Source organism: Onychostruthus taczanowskii, unplaced genomic scaffold (assembly GCF_017590055.1).
Source record: "Onychostruthus taczanowskii isolate IOZ18803 unplaced genomic scaffold, ASM1759005v1 scaffold10, whole genome shotgun sequence".
NCBI lineage: Eukaryota > Metazoa > Chordata > Aves > Passeriformes > Passeridae > Onychostruthus > Onychostruthus taczanowskii.
The window spans coordinates 216677-231576 of NW_024496526.1; the positions used below are offsets into that span (position 1 = coordinate 216677).

A 14900-nucleotide genomic window follows, 5' to 3' on the forward strand; every position below is an offset into this window, starting at 1 on the left:
TAATGCTGGATAAAACTGAGAGAATTTGCTGTTCACTCAAGTAGGGACCTGGAATGAAAACGGGATGGAAAATCTATAAACAAAACATTATGCCTGGTTTGACACTGTATACCAGAGTGCTAATCCAGAAATGAAGGTAAACTCCCCAAAATGCATTAATGTTTTTCTGTAAAAATATAAACATTCCCAGTAACTTATATTTCCAAAATAAATTATCTTCAATTTTATTTTAAAAAATTATTTAGGATTTGACTGTCCTTATTGATGCAAACATGTACTTAATAAATCAGAAGTCTTTTAACACTAAACATTGCTCATTTATAAAGAATGCTCATTACACTTTTCTTTTCTCCAGTTACTGGCCTTTACATTTTGTGTTTTACCTCATGATATATTCATTTGCTTGCCGTAGTTTATTTGCTTATACACCCAGCTTGTACAGTACAGCGGTCCCAACCGGTTTCCCTAACTTTTATATATATATCAACATAATTCTCTCATATTTAGGCTTAAAAAGTTCAGTTATCTTTTCAAACCCAACTTCATGAAGCAGGTTTTTTTACCTGACAAAGACAGTGCTTTTTATATATATATATACATACATATATATCCCACTCAAGGACCCAGAGATCCCACTTTGACAATTCTAACAGTATTTTTTTTTAAGTATCAGTAGAATCAGCTGTTACAGGCCCACTATGCTTTAGAGGTTTAAAGACTTGTATGTAAATCTTAACAAGTCAGTTGCAATTTGAAAGTAATTCCTTTGGGCAACAAAATAATATTTCTCCAAATCCTACAGAAGGTGGTTTGCACAAGTGATGGAGAATATTTGAAATCAAACCTGGAAGAGAGCAAGATGTGTGAAAGTACATTTTTTTCATGCATACAATAAATATTTACTTGATGTAAAATATGATATTGTGACTATTTTGAAGTTAATGTTTCTTTTATTTCTAGGGATGACTATTTGACTCTTGAAAAAAAATCACTGTCTACCACAGGGAAGCATGTGAGGCAAGACATGAAAAATCATTACAAATCTCAAAGAAAATACACTTATAAACAACTTCTCAAATAAACAGCTTCTTTACTTCTTAAGTCTTCAGCCACTGATAAAATAATTGAAACTTAAGCCATTTAATTCTGGCACTGTGGAGGTAAATCCTTTAAAAAAAGGAAACCACAAGAAAAAAACTGAGCACTTTAACAGATGGCTGATAAGAAACCCAACACAGATATAGAGCTGACACTTCCTCATTCTGCAAAGTGAGATTGGAATACCACAATTTGCACTGCAATGAAATACAGATCTTTGGTCAAGAAGGGGAAAGTCAAACATGTCAGTCCCCAAACTCCAGTCTCCAATCTCCTGTTGCTACCAGCTCCCAACACAGAGGATGTCCTTTATCAGAAGACAGGTACAGGATTTCAGTCCAGAGTCACTATTCTGATCACAGATCCCTAGCTACTGAGAAATCCTTCAGAGGAACACTGAATGCAGGATTTGGGGGTTCCATTTGTGTGCTGGGTAGTTGGTTTTTGTTTGGGGTTTCTGGGGGCGAGGGGTTATTTTTTTTTTAATCCTTACTCAAGTAAATAAAATCCTAAGCAAGTTGCTTGAAAAACAGATCTTATCAAGGATTTTCTAAAGATTGTTCAGTACACTTGGTACACATAAAGTTTTCCTTATTAAAAAGCATAACAAGCTAAAGTGTCAGTGAAGATTTTATGGTCTTATTAGAATTTAAAGTTCAGTTAATTTTCATTTACATTTTAGTTGTAGGTAAAAGATGGACTGAAGAGTTCTATCAGACATGCTGAGGACTCCATGAATTCAACTTCTACAAAGGACATGTAGCTCATAATTGATCTTTTGTTCCTTTATGCACACTTACTATTCCACAAGACATACTGTACTCCTGGGAATTTTATCAGAATCTTTTTTGTTTTAAACTCTTATAAATGACCATCCAATTGTTCAGAGTATTGTATATGAAAATCTGAATATCCTGTCACCTCTACAGAGCTCTTACATGCCATTCAATTTTTTCAGGAACAAAGGCATTTGCTCTATCATTTCTCTTTGCATAAACTTTCTTACTACTGTGCATGGTAATATTTATCGTTGTGTTATCCCAATCCAACTCAGAGTATACCGAACCTTGGTAGGCAAGGGAATGTACTATATTCTAAACCAAAGAACTATAGACCAGTCATACAATTACTCCCCATAAATTCATTACTTCAATCTTACTGTATGCAATTCTTGTTACATACAGAACAGCTAATGAGCTTTCATTCCCTCACTAATTATTGATGATTCTATAATTAATTCCCAGTAATGGATGATTTAAAACTTCATCAGTGCCTTAAAACAAGAAGCTCCCCTGAGGCCAGCTATACCATTACTGCTGCAGAATGCTGTGGAGAAGGAGTGGGCTCACTCTAACAACCTGCTGGGGTGTTTGTTCAATGTAAAATAATTTATAGGAAAGACAAACTGGACATTCTCCCACTGTCTACTTATCTTGCATCTCCCACCCAGTGATGCAGACATCCACACCATTACAGCTATAACAACTCCTTCCCTTCGCTCCCGGTGCGCCAGAGCACCAGCACCTGTGTACAAGGCAGTTCATTTGGATTTGTAAGTTCCCAGCATCTTCCCTCAGCCTCCAACACAGTTTGCAAAGACTTCAGGTTTTTGTACTCAGTATTTGAACTGCAACACCCAACAAAATCATGGGTCAGAACACCAGTGTTCCAGAGAAACTTATTCATTCCTTTTGTCCAGTGTTCTCTACCCATCTTTATGTCCCATTATTATAACATCATTTATCTGTGACTGGCATACTACCATATCAAACTACATTCCCATGGAAAAAGCTGTCTCTGCAGTTCAAAGCAAAACACAAACACTTGCAAAAATTTATATAAAGACATTTAAAAACTGCAGTTCCAGCATCTGACATGAAAATGACAAACAATGGAATACACATGGTTAAAATAACAGACACTGATATTATCAGGATCTCATAGTGACTACCGCCACAACTTCTTCCTTCTAGGTAGCATCTCAGAATTTGCCTTTCAGTCTTCCATTGACAGCTCTTACAGGCCAGCTGATTCATATCTTCTGTGACAGATTACACACACAGAAGCTGAAATCCCCAGAGTAAATTCTCACTACACCCTTTTATCCTAACATGCAGGCTGGGTTACAGGCTTAGCTCACAACATCTTAACTTCTTCAGGAGTCATCAGTCACTGCAGGTGGAGCATTCATTTGGGAATACCTTTATAAACAAGATGGGGCATTCACACTCTTGCCTGCTACAGTTCAAATACCAAATGCAAGGACTAACTCACTCCACAAAGTGTGGGATGCAAATGTCAACTTGTAACAGACAAGTTCCCCACAAGTCAATGCTTCATTTTGCTAACTTTGTAACTGGAAAGGAAGTTTCCACCCTGCCTTCACAGAACACAGCAGGGACACTTGAGAAGGGCGAGTCTAGAACAGCTTATGTCTTACAGCAGGGTTATGCCATATAGTATTCTTGCAAATTAGCACCCAAAGTTTGTACCACAGACTCACAGAATATTTTGAGTGGGAAGGGACCCGCTAGGATTATGGAGTCCAGCTCTTACATGAATGGCCCATACAGGAACTGAAGCTGTGACCGTGGCACTCTTAGTACCATGCTCTAACCAACTCAGCTAATCTCAGGCTCAGCTGGTAACTGTCCTACAGAGACAACCTTCTCCTGTCTTCTCCTAACTGCTACTAGTTAGAAAATTAGAGACAGTTGAATGAGTTAAAAGCATACAGAGTGTTAACTGTCAGTCTGAGCCTTCTAACAAACCTACAGCAAAGGCTTGCTTCTCTCTATGGACAGGATCTGTTTAGTACACAAGTATCAAAGGCAGCACTATCTGAGCTAACCCAGAAGAGCTATATAAAACCCCCCACGGTTTATTACACATTTGGTCACTCACACATCTCCTGTAAATCACTATTCTCTTGCCCTTCCCAAAGAAAACACCCAAAGGCTCAGTATAAAGCTCCACTTAACCCTGCGGCCATGCAGCCTTGCAGGCAGGCACCTGTCATAGCTCAGTACCTAATGCACAGAAGGAGAAAATCCTCCTCTTGCTGTATGGATGAGATACTGGGGAGTCCCGGTCCAGAGCCACTTCGAAAGGGAGAGAGGGAGAACTGGTGTAAATGGGACAGCAAAGAATGAATCATGTCAGGGTAAGATGGAAGGAGAGGTACTAAGTGCAAGTGAGACGGACAGAATTAAGGAGAATGTTAGAACAATGGACTTTGCCAGTAGTTTTTAAACAGTGGTTTGTGTCCCAGAGAAATGATGCTGGAGGAGTAACATCTCAAATGATGGTTACAATATATTCTGCAACACATGAACTCAGGAAGTTACAACAGAACACATTGCAAGTACATACATCAGGTTTTTTGGTATCTATATCCTCTCTACAGAAGACAGTAGTTGATTTAACCCACATGCTACCAAACATGAAACTTTGGCATGCTGAAACAAACCAGACTGCTTTTTAGCAAGTTCTATACCATGCCAAAAGACAGAACACTTTAATTCAACTAAGCTTTCAGCTGAATAAGTTCTTTGTCAAAAAAGAACTGATTGGTACCTCAAAACAAACACAAATACTTGTTTGAGACATTCTACACATTTTAGGAATAAATCCAGAGCAACATGAAAGACATCTTCAAGCTCATCACCATTAGGCTAGTCCTCCTGACTTCATTCTGCATTCAGAAGATGGATAAAAACACAAAAATGGCAACACTCTACTCTAGTTCAAGCTACATCAACAGCACATTGTGGCCATGTATTCCGATGCACCTTTTACCAACGTGGTCACAACATACACACACACATATTCCACCCACTGGCTTCACAGACCAAAGCCTCAAACACACTTTAACACCTGTGCTCAGCAACCGTGTGGCATACTGGTATTTGAGAAGCAAACTCTCAGAAATTCCTCTTTCTCAGCAATCTTAACTTGATCTGCATCTCCTCCCTGCAGACCTCCCTACATTGGAACTACCTCAATAAACTGTCTCGACACCACTAGTCCTTCTAGTTTCTGTATGGTTTCATGCAAGTTACTTGAAGACTTCCTTTCAAGCTTTCATGCTTCAAAAGTCATCCATCAGTTGAGGCGTAGACTACAACCTTGAAAATACAATTAAAAGGTGATTAACAGAGTACGATAATAATTCTAAAAAAAAATGTAGATATTTAGATATTTGTGCAGGAAATTTGTTAAACCTTCCCACAATTCCAAATGGATAGGCTACTGAAGTGAATACAGTTTCCAAACTGTATTTTACTGTCCTACTTCCTATGTAATTTTTGCCCTAAACTCAAAAGTGCACCTCAGTACAGAAAAGGCAAGAGACAGGATTCAAAGGTGCAATTAAAGAGTACATCAGGGCAATGTGACTATTAGCATCATGTTTACACACTCCACGAGGCAGAACTTGGGAATTATTATGAGCAAGCTTCCCAGAATCACAGTAAGATAAAGTTGAAAAGTCAGCAGCTGCTGAGTGGGCACACTCTTTTTACAGTTTACAGCCAAGTGTATCAATAATTTGTCTGCTACAATTAAGGACCCTAAAAGCATGAATGCCAAAAATAAAAAGGAATTTGCAATACACAAAAAAAATTACTACTTTCAAAACTTTTCTGAAGACAAATCAATGCCCGCTGAGCAACTACAATTTGAAAGAAAGTGCATTGATCACACTCCTTAAAAATTGGCAAGTGAGAGTCTTCCTTTCAGAACACAGAGGTTCTAGAAATAGAATCACTTCAATAAAATGTTAAGGGTTACACAGCATTATTGAATGCCTATGACAAAAACAAGCTTCTGGTTTCACTGGACCGAGCCTAGATGTGGTCTGGTCACCCCAGCTGGCCACTGTCAGAGTCACTTGTGCAGCCATCACCTTGACTTTGACGTAAACAATGCAAAAGCTTCCAGGTTCAGAGCTGATGCGCTCCAGCTTTTCATCGTTTTTATACTTCCAGAGGGACGAGAAAGTTAGTGGGACAGCTAATGAAAGGATTTAAGTCCAATCTATATTAGTCATCTGCACCTTTCCATTCGTTCCCTATCAGAAGCTGGCTCTGTGAGACACTTCGCTCGGAACACAGAGCACTATGAATTCTGATCACAAGGCATTCCACTAGGGAGAATTTAGACAGGCCTGGAAAACCTCTTTTCAGGTTTCTCTGAACATAAAGAACTCAAATCAGAAAGGATCCCCCTCCATGGCTCTGTTGTCCAAAATCTAACAATTATAATCTCAACCATATCAGATAATTCAATCAATCGGACATATTCACACCAAATCTGGCCAGGCAGAGCTGTGGCTGGTCTTAAAATTGAAAAAGTGAAAGCACAGTCATAATTCCACCACTGTCACTCCTGATGAATGTAAGAAGTTCTCCCAGACCTGACAACGTGGTACAGTGATTGCAAGCACTATCCATGACTGCTTACTGAGTTAATATTTTCTGTTCTGTATGTAATTTTCTTATGTTTGTTTTGGAATTTGAATTACAAAAGTCAATGAAATTTTTCCTATTCTGTGGATATTCTTAGTTAAAAATCATTCTGCTGCTCTAGAATTCGAAATAAATGTTCATATACAAACATGAATATACACTTACACAAACACATGTATTTGTTCACACATGTGTGGACTTTCAAATCAATGGAATAATTTCAAATGGACATATTCAATTTGTGAATCATAGACAAGATGTATTTCAAAGAAACACCTTCTCACATCTAATACTATTTACAATCCTGGAATTAATTATACATAGCTAAACACTCCTGGGTATTCCATTTGTTTGTTTGTTTATTTGGTTTCATGCAACTGGAAGAAAAATTATGTAGGCCTTTCTGTTCTGTCCTCTACCACCACACAGAGCTTTCATTTAACATTCAAGAGATTAAAGAGGACTTACTAAGGTATTTAGAAATATTTTAGTCAATTATACCAACCGTCAAGCAACTGAGTTCAAGAACATTTTTCTGATATAACAATACCTAAAATATCCCAATTTGCACTGCTTTATTACTGCAACACAAAACTATTGTAACTGCAATGCTTACTTAATGCCCAGCATGTGCACACCCCTGAGATGGACAAGAGTGAGGTAACCTCCAAGACACATTTATGCTACATGGAATTATACTCCAATTTAGCAGACAAGAGTAAATTTCATTATTTTAAATGTTGATGCAATCTCTTGAGTGCTGTTTTTCTCAAAAATTAACAGAAAATAACACTTCAGTACTTTAGCACATGATATCCAAAATTAGGCTCAAGTACAGCTCAACTGCAGCGCTGAGATGTCATCAGTCACTGCTGAGCACACACAATAGCACCAAAATATTTAAATATCCCTGCTGCCTTCCAGTTATTCAAGTTAGAAACAGTGCCAAAAAAAAAAATCAAATCCTTATCCCCAGTGCTAAGCAGAAAAGCAGGTGTATGTACATCTGTACCTACAAACTTTCAAATGTATACAAACAAACCTTAATAAAAACTCAAATCACATAGATGCTCAAACTGTTGTGAAACAGGACTCCCAACACCTTAGGGAAAAATATGTCAATATGTGTATTTCATTGCTGTCTCCAAAATAATTATTTGGCTAATAGAAATAACTGGCGGAAATCACCAATGTCTTGTGGGTGGGATTTTTCCTATGCTAACTAGCACCCAGTGAATATTTTGTTACTATCCAAGAACAGAATTCAGAGTGCAGCCACTTGATTACACAGTTAGCTAGAGTCTGATTTTCTAATCAAAATAGAGGAATTTCCCAAAACTCAAGAGAGATGAAATAAAGACATTAAAGATTTGCTTCAATAATGTAGAATTTTTCCTCCTCCACACAAATACCCAGACCCCCCATTTCTGGAAGTGCAGAGAGGACAGTGGGCAGCAGAGAAGCTGAAGCCTTGGGACACAAAGAAGATTCCAGCCATGAGAAACAAGCCCCAAAACACCTTCCCAAAACCAAACAAAAGATAGCATCAACAGAAAGAGAATGACAACCCACAGCCCCACAGGTGCCTCCCCTCTTTGCCATCCCCCTTCCCTGCATGTTTTTAGGATGTCAAAACACGGTACCTTTGCCTTTCCCGGCAGCGCTGCTGCCAACCGAGGAGGATGCCTGGGAATCCTTCTTCAGTCTCTTGCTCTGAGGTCTGACACTGGACCTGAGAAAATGATGCTGGTCTTGGCTCTGGGAGGGCTGGAGAGTGGCAGGGGCCGGTGACAAGCTGGGGTTCGGTGGGGGGCTGCTGGTAGTGTTGCTGTTAATGATCTTCTCTTCTTTCTTTGTGCTGCTGCTGCCTGGAGCTGCCTCTCCTCCTCCTCCTCCTGCCCCTTCTTCTTCCAGGGACTCCTCATCTCCTCCTGCTCTCTTGCCCAGCTTTTTCACCCCTTCCTCCCCGCTGCTCTCTCCCAGTTTCACTGTCATCCTGCGAGGGAGGAGAGGGAGAAAAGAGGGGGCAACACAGTCAGGCCAGGGAGCCCCCCGGGGAGGCAGAGAAACCCCTGGGCTGAGAGGGGAGAAGTTTAGCTGCAGAAATTCCTCTCAACATGGCCGCCGTTGTTTGTTACTAAATCCCCTTTCGTTTGCTGTCCCGACCCAACAACCTGTGCCGAGGGTGGGAGGGGGAAAGCCCCACCACAACCCCTCCCAAACCGGCCCAAACGGCAGCCAGGGGCCCCCGGTAGCCCCCCGTCTCCGTCCCGAAGAGCTCCGGGCCGCCTTTGGCCGAGAAATCGCCCGGCCAAACTCGGGCGTGTGGCAGCGCTCGCCAGCGCCGGAGGAGCGGCAGCCGCTGGGCCGGCGGAGCCGAACGGAGCGGGGAAGTGCTGCTCCGCCATCCCATCCCATCCCATCCCAACCCATCCCAACCCATCCCTCCGCGGCTCCCGGGCCCGGGGCTCTCCTCTCTCCTCACCGCGGAGCCGCAGCCCGGCCCGCCGCGGGGGGGGGATCCATGATCCTGGATGCGGCGGTGGCTTCTCCTCCTCTGTGTGTTTGTCTGGGGCTGGGACTGGCCGAGGCTCCCGAGGTTCCCGCTCCCCTCCGCCCCCACCCCGCACCTCCCCGCACTCCTTTCCGCCGGGCAGCCCCGACCCCGCCGCCCCCGCCGATGGCAGCACCGTGGGCCGGGTCTGTTCTATCACCGGGAACGGGCAGGGACCGGCTCCCCAGGCCAGCACCCCTGCCCGCCGCCTCTGCTGGGAGAGAATTAAAGCCACGCCACTTTTTCCCCTTTTTTCTTTTTTCTTTTTTCCCCCCAATTTGGAGGACAATAAACTTCAGATGCACCTACGGCGGTTGTGCACCATTGCCTCGTTGCTCCTGACCATGCAGAGACCCCGGCCAAGCAGGGCAGCCCTGAACTCTTGTGCCAAGAGAGCATCCCTGGGCTTTCAAAGGCATCTATCAACTTTCGGACCTGACATTGGGACCAGTTGCTAGGATGACCACTTCCTGTGCTGACTTCACAAATCCTCTCAATTCTGAAGGCTTTTTTCAAACACTTGGAACAAAACGTCAGATATGGACACAAGATTAAGGCATTAATCACATTATCTGTTAAAACCCAACAACTGCTTTAGTTTTTCCTAAAGAGTGTAAAAACATTACTGATAGCATATCTAAAAGAAGTCAACTTCCAGCAAAGAACCAGTTAGAGCACCCAGCAAGGAGCAGCACTTGGGATGCAGCTGCCTTGACACCATGGCAGGAGCCACCATCCAACTTTCCTCTAGGGAAAAGATAACCAACACGAGGAGGAAATTCTGAATATCACAAACACTGGAATCACTACATATTAGGCTGACGCCAGGATAACGAGGTTCAAATTAACGAAGATGCATCAACATGATATGGCATACAAATTCATCAAGTTACTACTTATGAGTTGTATTCTTACTATTAAAATTATATTTTTCCCTCTAATTTTCAGCTAAAACACTGAACCCATCCAGAACTGTGTTGGGCAACGTTTCGCTCCTTGAAAATGCTCAATAAACTGATCTGAATGGTGGAGCTAAACTCACACTGAAATTTGGTTATTTATTCACCTGACAGGTCCCTAATTATAGACTGGTTCTTCACTCACCAAAACCTACAGTTTCTAGTTATTCTGAGGACAGAACTAGTCCCATTCTTACAGTGTGTGCTCAAAAACTTTGCATAAGCAAGTTTGGTTTTATTACTGCAAATGAAACGATGCACCCACCCACTGGCCTCCCCCAACAGTTAGCGGGGGAGAAACAAAGACACACTCCTTGGGGACAGCTCCTTACAGGACCCGAGTAGCACACCCCAGGATCTGCCCCGCTTCTCAACTGCTGGCTCCTTCCAACATTCTGCCTAAGCTGTGCAGTTTCCCGTTATAGCTGCTTTCTCCTTTCGTTTTCACCTTCTTCCTCCTTTCCCTTTTTCTCCTAAACTGAAAATTTCTTCATCCTAGCTGCTTTAGTCGTCTACACCCTCGTGGCCGTCCCTCCGCTGCCTCCCGTAAGAGCCGCAGAGACGCGTTCCCCAAGCGCGGCCGGCCCGGATGGGCAAGCAGGGCCGGCCCGGTCTCCCCAGGGCCAGGTGCGTCCCGCCCCGCGGGCTCCATCCCCCGCCCCTTCCTCACCTGCCGCATCAATGCCGTCACGCAGCCTCCGCGCTCCGGCTCCTCCGCCGGCGGCTGCCTCGGCTGCTCCGGCACCCACAGCTCCAGGCACCTCCGGGCTGCGCCCACACCCGCCAGCTCCGGAGGCGGCCGGCGCGGAGCCCAGCGGCCCTCCCAGTTTTGCTGGCGGCGGCAGAGCCGCTCGCGGCTGTGGGGCCGACCTCTTCCCCGGGCTGCTCCGAAACCCAGCCGCGGTCCCAGCGCCGCCAGCCTCGGCCGGGCTCGGGGCCGCGCTGGGATCGGGCCGGGCTGGGGCCGTGGGGGTTCCGCTTCCTCCTCACCCTGTCCGGGCCGGGGGCGGGGCCGCGGCGCGCGGGCCCAGCTGAGAGCGCCGGCGCTCCCCGCCCCCCAAGCAACGCGCTCCATTGGCCGGCGGCGAGCGGGAGAGAGGCGGGGGCGGGGCTACGGCTCCAGCGCGAGCCAAACAAAGCGGGGCGCGTGACGAAAGCTCCGCGCGGAGGAAGAGGCGGCAGCGCGTGTCTGCTAAGGGCCAGGGTGAATCCCGAGATCTGGCTGCCGATTGGCTGAAAGAAAAGCCAATGGAGAGCCATCTAGCTGAGGCCTTTGGACGGGGTCCAGCATTCCATTGGTCAGGGAGCGAGTGATTTGCATGCGGCGCAGTATTTCCGGCTGCCGGGCGGCGGCGCTGCTGTCTCGCGCGGTCCCCGGCGGTCTCGGCGGCCTGGCGGGGCTGCGCTGCGCTCGGCCTGGGCCGGCGGTGCCGCTGGTGCTCGCTGCCTTCGCCGGGAAAGCCGTGGGGCCGCTCTCCCTGGGGCAGCTGGGGCGTTCATGGAGCGCACTTGGGAACAGACGTCCCCCCTGAGGCCCTTCGCTGGATCTGAGTTTGCTGCTGGGCATTCTTCTCGCAGTGGGGGCTCCTTGATGTGGACTGATACTTCTGTGTGGTGACTTCACGTTAACTGCTAAGCAGGATAATTTTTTAAAATCTTATAACTGATACTTGTCTCTTAATAACGTGTTTCTGGAAAGAACATTAGATCAGCCTCTTTTTTTAATCTTTATGATTTTCATAAAGATTAAGAGGAAAGGGTGCCTTAGTCCTCTTCCAAGGAAAATATTTGTAAGCTTAGAAATAAAGTCCTAAGTAGTTAAACCTCATGATGGTGTCAAAATTCTGGAAAATTGGCCTCCCGGGGAGTATGTTGCAAGTAATTATGATGGTAGAAATGTAACATGTCTTGAGTACTGTGTTGTCACCTGTAAATGTGCTGTAAAGTGTATTTGTGAGCAACCAAGTGGACTGCTCTAAATGGAATTTGTTAAAAAAGGTTTGTCTCCAGTGATGAGACTTGCATTTAAATCTGCATCTTAATTGTCTGGGTTTTTTTTAAGAAAATATTTTCCAACTTTGTTATAATCTCGCACGAGATCATGTGGCGTATTTTTCCTCCTTGGCCTCAACCAAATTCAGCAATACTGTTAGAAAATGGATTCTGTATCTCCACTACCATGTATTTCCATAGTGCTTTGCCGAGAGATGTGCAGTTGTGTTCAGCTCTCCAGCTGAAGGTTTCCATTCTCTGTATGTAAATAACTTTCCCTGCTTGAATAGCCTCATTGCCTTCAGTGAACTGTTAAGGTGTGAAATTGCTCGTGTGTCTAAATGTTTGTGAGAGAAAAACTGACTGAAAAGGAGTTGGACAAGAGCTGAGAGGCAGGGGGTAGGGTGAGATGCCAAGAGACACATGAGCTTCCATTTGTTCGGTTTTGATCCCTGGCCCTTCCTCACTAGTCTGTTTTTACAGACCTGCACAGCCCACAAAATGCAAGTAATCTTCCAGTGTTTGTTGTCATGGTTTTCTAGGTCAGGCAAGAATATTAACTTGGATTTGTCCCACATCCTGTGTATTTTAAGGTATGAATAACAAATTGCATTTTTACTAGAAAATAGAGCAAGCAATGCAGAACTGTTCAGCAGAAGGACAAAGTTAATCCTTTAGGTTTGTTAATTTTTTTTTAAATTTTGAATCTAATGTGCACGATCATTGCAAATTATAACATGGAAATACTTTTTCAAAGATCCTAGGTGTAAAAGCCACCAATATAGTGAAAGTTCTCTATTTTCCTTTTAGATTATTTAGAAGTTAGCAGATTTCATTAATATTTTATTTCTTCTTAAAAGGCTCTGAAATTGTTTATTCTGGCAGACAATAATGGATGATCTTTGTGTTGCTAAAGCAGTTCTTTCCCATGCATGTAAGAGGATTTAAATGGAAGGACTGCTATTGTTAATCTCTTATTGCTTACAGAATAAGGAAGCACCTAGTCATGCAACTTTGTTTTCTTCTTGGTGTGTGAGGTCAAGCCCTTAAGGGAAGGGAGGAAATGGGCTGTGAGCAACTGCAGCCAGTCCTGGGACTTAAGGGATTTGGAGCTGTTAGGTGTCTTTTATGATACCAGAGACTTGGAACTAGATGTTTTTTAAAGCCCCTTTCAATCCAAACCATTCTGTGGTTATGTGATTTTATGAGTAGAGGGGAAGATGTTAAGATCCTAGGGGTCCACATTCACTTGTTTATTTGTCATAGAAGCAGGGCTTCTCTGTCGAATATTGAAGGGCAGGAAAACTTCATTTCCAGCTAAGGCTGCACAAGTAGGAATATGTAGTTTAGTTATGGGAGAAAATTAGTATGTAACATTGAACCAGCCAATTCTGAGAGCTGTAAAGTGGTCACTTGGGGAGAGACAGTCGATGGATTGTTTAGACTCTTTTTATTCCAGCCCAGAAAGGGATGATGGACTTGATGATTTTTTGAGGCTCCAGCTGGCTGTATGTTTCTGACTTGAGTGTATCATGTAGTTGCAGTAGTTTCCACGACAGCCTGGTTGTCTGAGAAAACAAGGCATCTGCACACGGTCTGTTCAACTCCTCAACTTGTAGTCTGATGAACTCAAGGCTGCAGTGAGAACAATTGGCTGGGCAGAGGCAAGAAATTAATTTCTGACTCTGGGAGTGGCACCTGAGCGAGCTAACTGGGCTATTGCATGTTCAAGGAATCCACCACAAAGGGATGGCATAAATGACTGTTAGAGCTGATGCCTTGTAGAGGGAGAGGATAAAAAGCTCCAGGAAACAGGACTTTGTCAGTTCTGTAGCTCTGGTCTGTGTGAGTTGCTGACTTGTAACAAGGTCTAAAGCCAGTGTTTTACCTGAACACTGCCCATCATTCTAGCAGATGTACAGTGTGTTTCAATGTACTGTGTGCCTCTCACTGGGTACTTTTTCCTACTTGCTACCAAAACAGAGGGGTTTTTTTGTTTTGTTTTGTTGTTTTTTTTTTTTGTTTGTTTGTTTGTTTTGGTGGTTTTTGTTATCTTTGTTTTTTGGTGGGTTTTTTGTTTCACTGTTTGTTAGTTTTATGGTTTGGTTTTGTTGGGTTTTTTTTTGTTGTTGTTGTTGTTTGTTTTTTTTTTTTTTTTTTGTTTTTTTTGGGGGGTTTTTTTTTTTTTTTTTTTTTTGGGGTTTTTTTTTTTTTTTTTGTTGTTTTTTTTTTTTTTTTTTTTGTTTTTTGTTTTTTTTTTTTTTTGGTTGTTTTTTTTTTTTTTTCCACAAGAGTCCCTGCGTATTTGGGAAAGGAAACTGATAAGCACTACATAAATGACACATTACACATGGCCAGTCAGCCTCGAAATACGCAGGAGCTGCTTTTCATCAGCTTGCACAAAAAGTGTTGTGACTTCAGAGGAATTACAAATAACTATGGGCAGGACAGTGCTGTGGGGATTCGGTCTTGAGTTTTTTCAACCTTTTTGAAGGTGTTAGGCAAACCTGGCCCTTGGGCCTGGCTGCAGGCCCAGTGGGGCAAGAGCTGGGGCTGGGCTGTGCCTGGCGGGGTTGTAGGTGGCTGGGGAGGTGCAGGGCGGTAGGAGGGCTTTACGGGTTGTGCTTATTTAGATGTTGTTAGCAAGACTTAGTTGTTAAGTTAAAAATCTTTCACCCCAAAACTCTGAAAGAGCCGCTGAGCTCCGGGCGGTACAATTAAATATGGTTACGGTATGGGTTTGTAGATCACGGAGGTTCAGCTGGGTCACACTCCCTCACAGCAGGTGCTTGACAGCGTTGGGGACCAGGAGGGTTTGGGGAATGATCT

At 43.6% G+C, this 14900-nt stretch overlaps 1 protein-coding gene across 4 annotated transcripts in view; it reads right to left on the bottom strand.

Moving 5' to 3' along the window:
- Positions 1 to 10885, bottom strand: part of CRAMP1 (cramped chromatin regulator homolog 1) — a 47483-nt gene extending 36598 nt beyond the window's left edge. For all 4 annotated transcript variants that reach the window (XR_005952786.1, XM_041405701.1, XM_041405693.1 and 1 more), the window contains exons 1-2: positions 10750 to 10885; positions 8210 to 8562 (exon numbers count right to left, since the gene is read on the bottom strand). Coding sequence is in view for 3 of the 4 variants with exons in the window: in XM_041405701.1 (XP_041261635.1) it covers positions 8210 to 8561 (352 nt within the window). In the remaining variant the exon portion in view is untranslated. The remainder of the gene's footprint in view (positions 1 to 8209; positions 8563 to 10749) is intronic.
- Positions 10886 to 14900: the final 4015 nt, after the last annotated feature.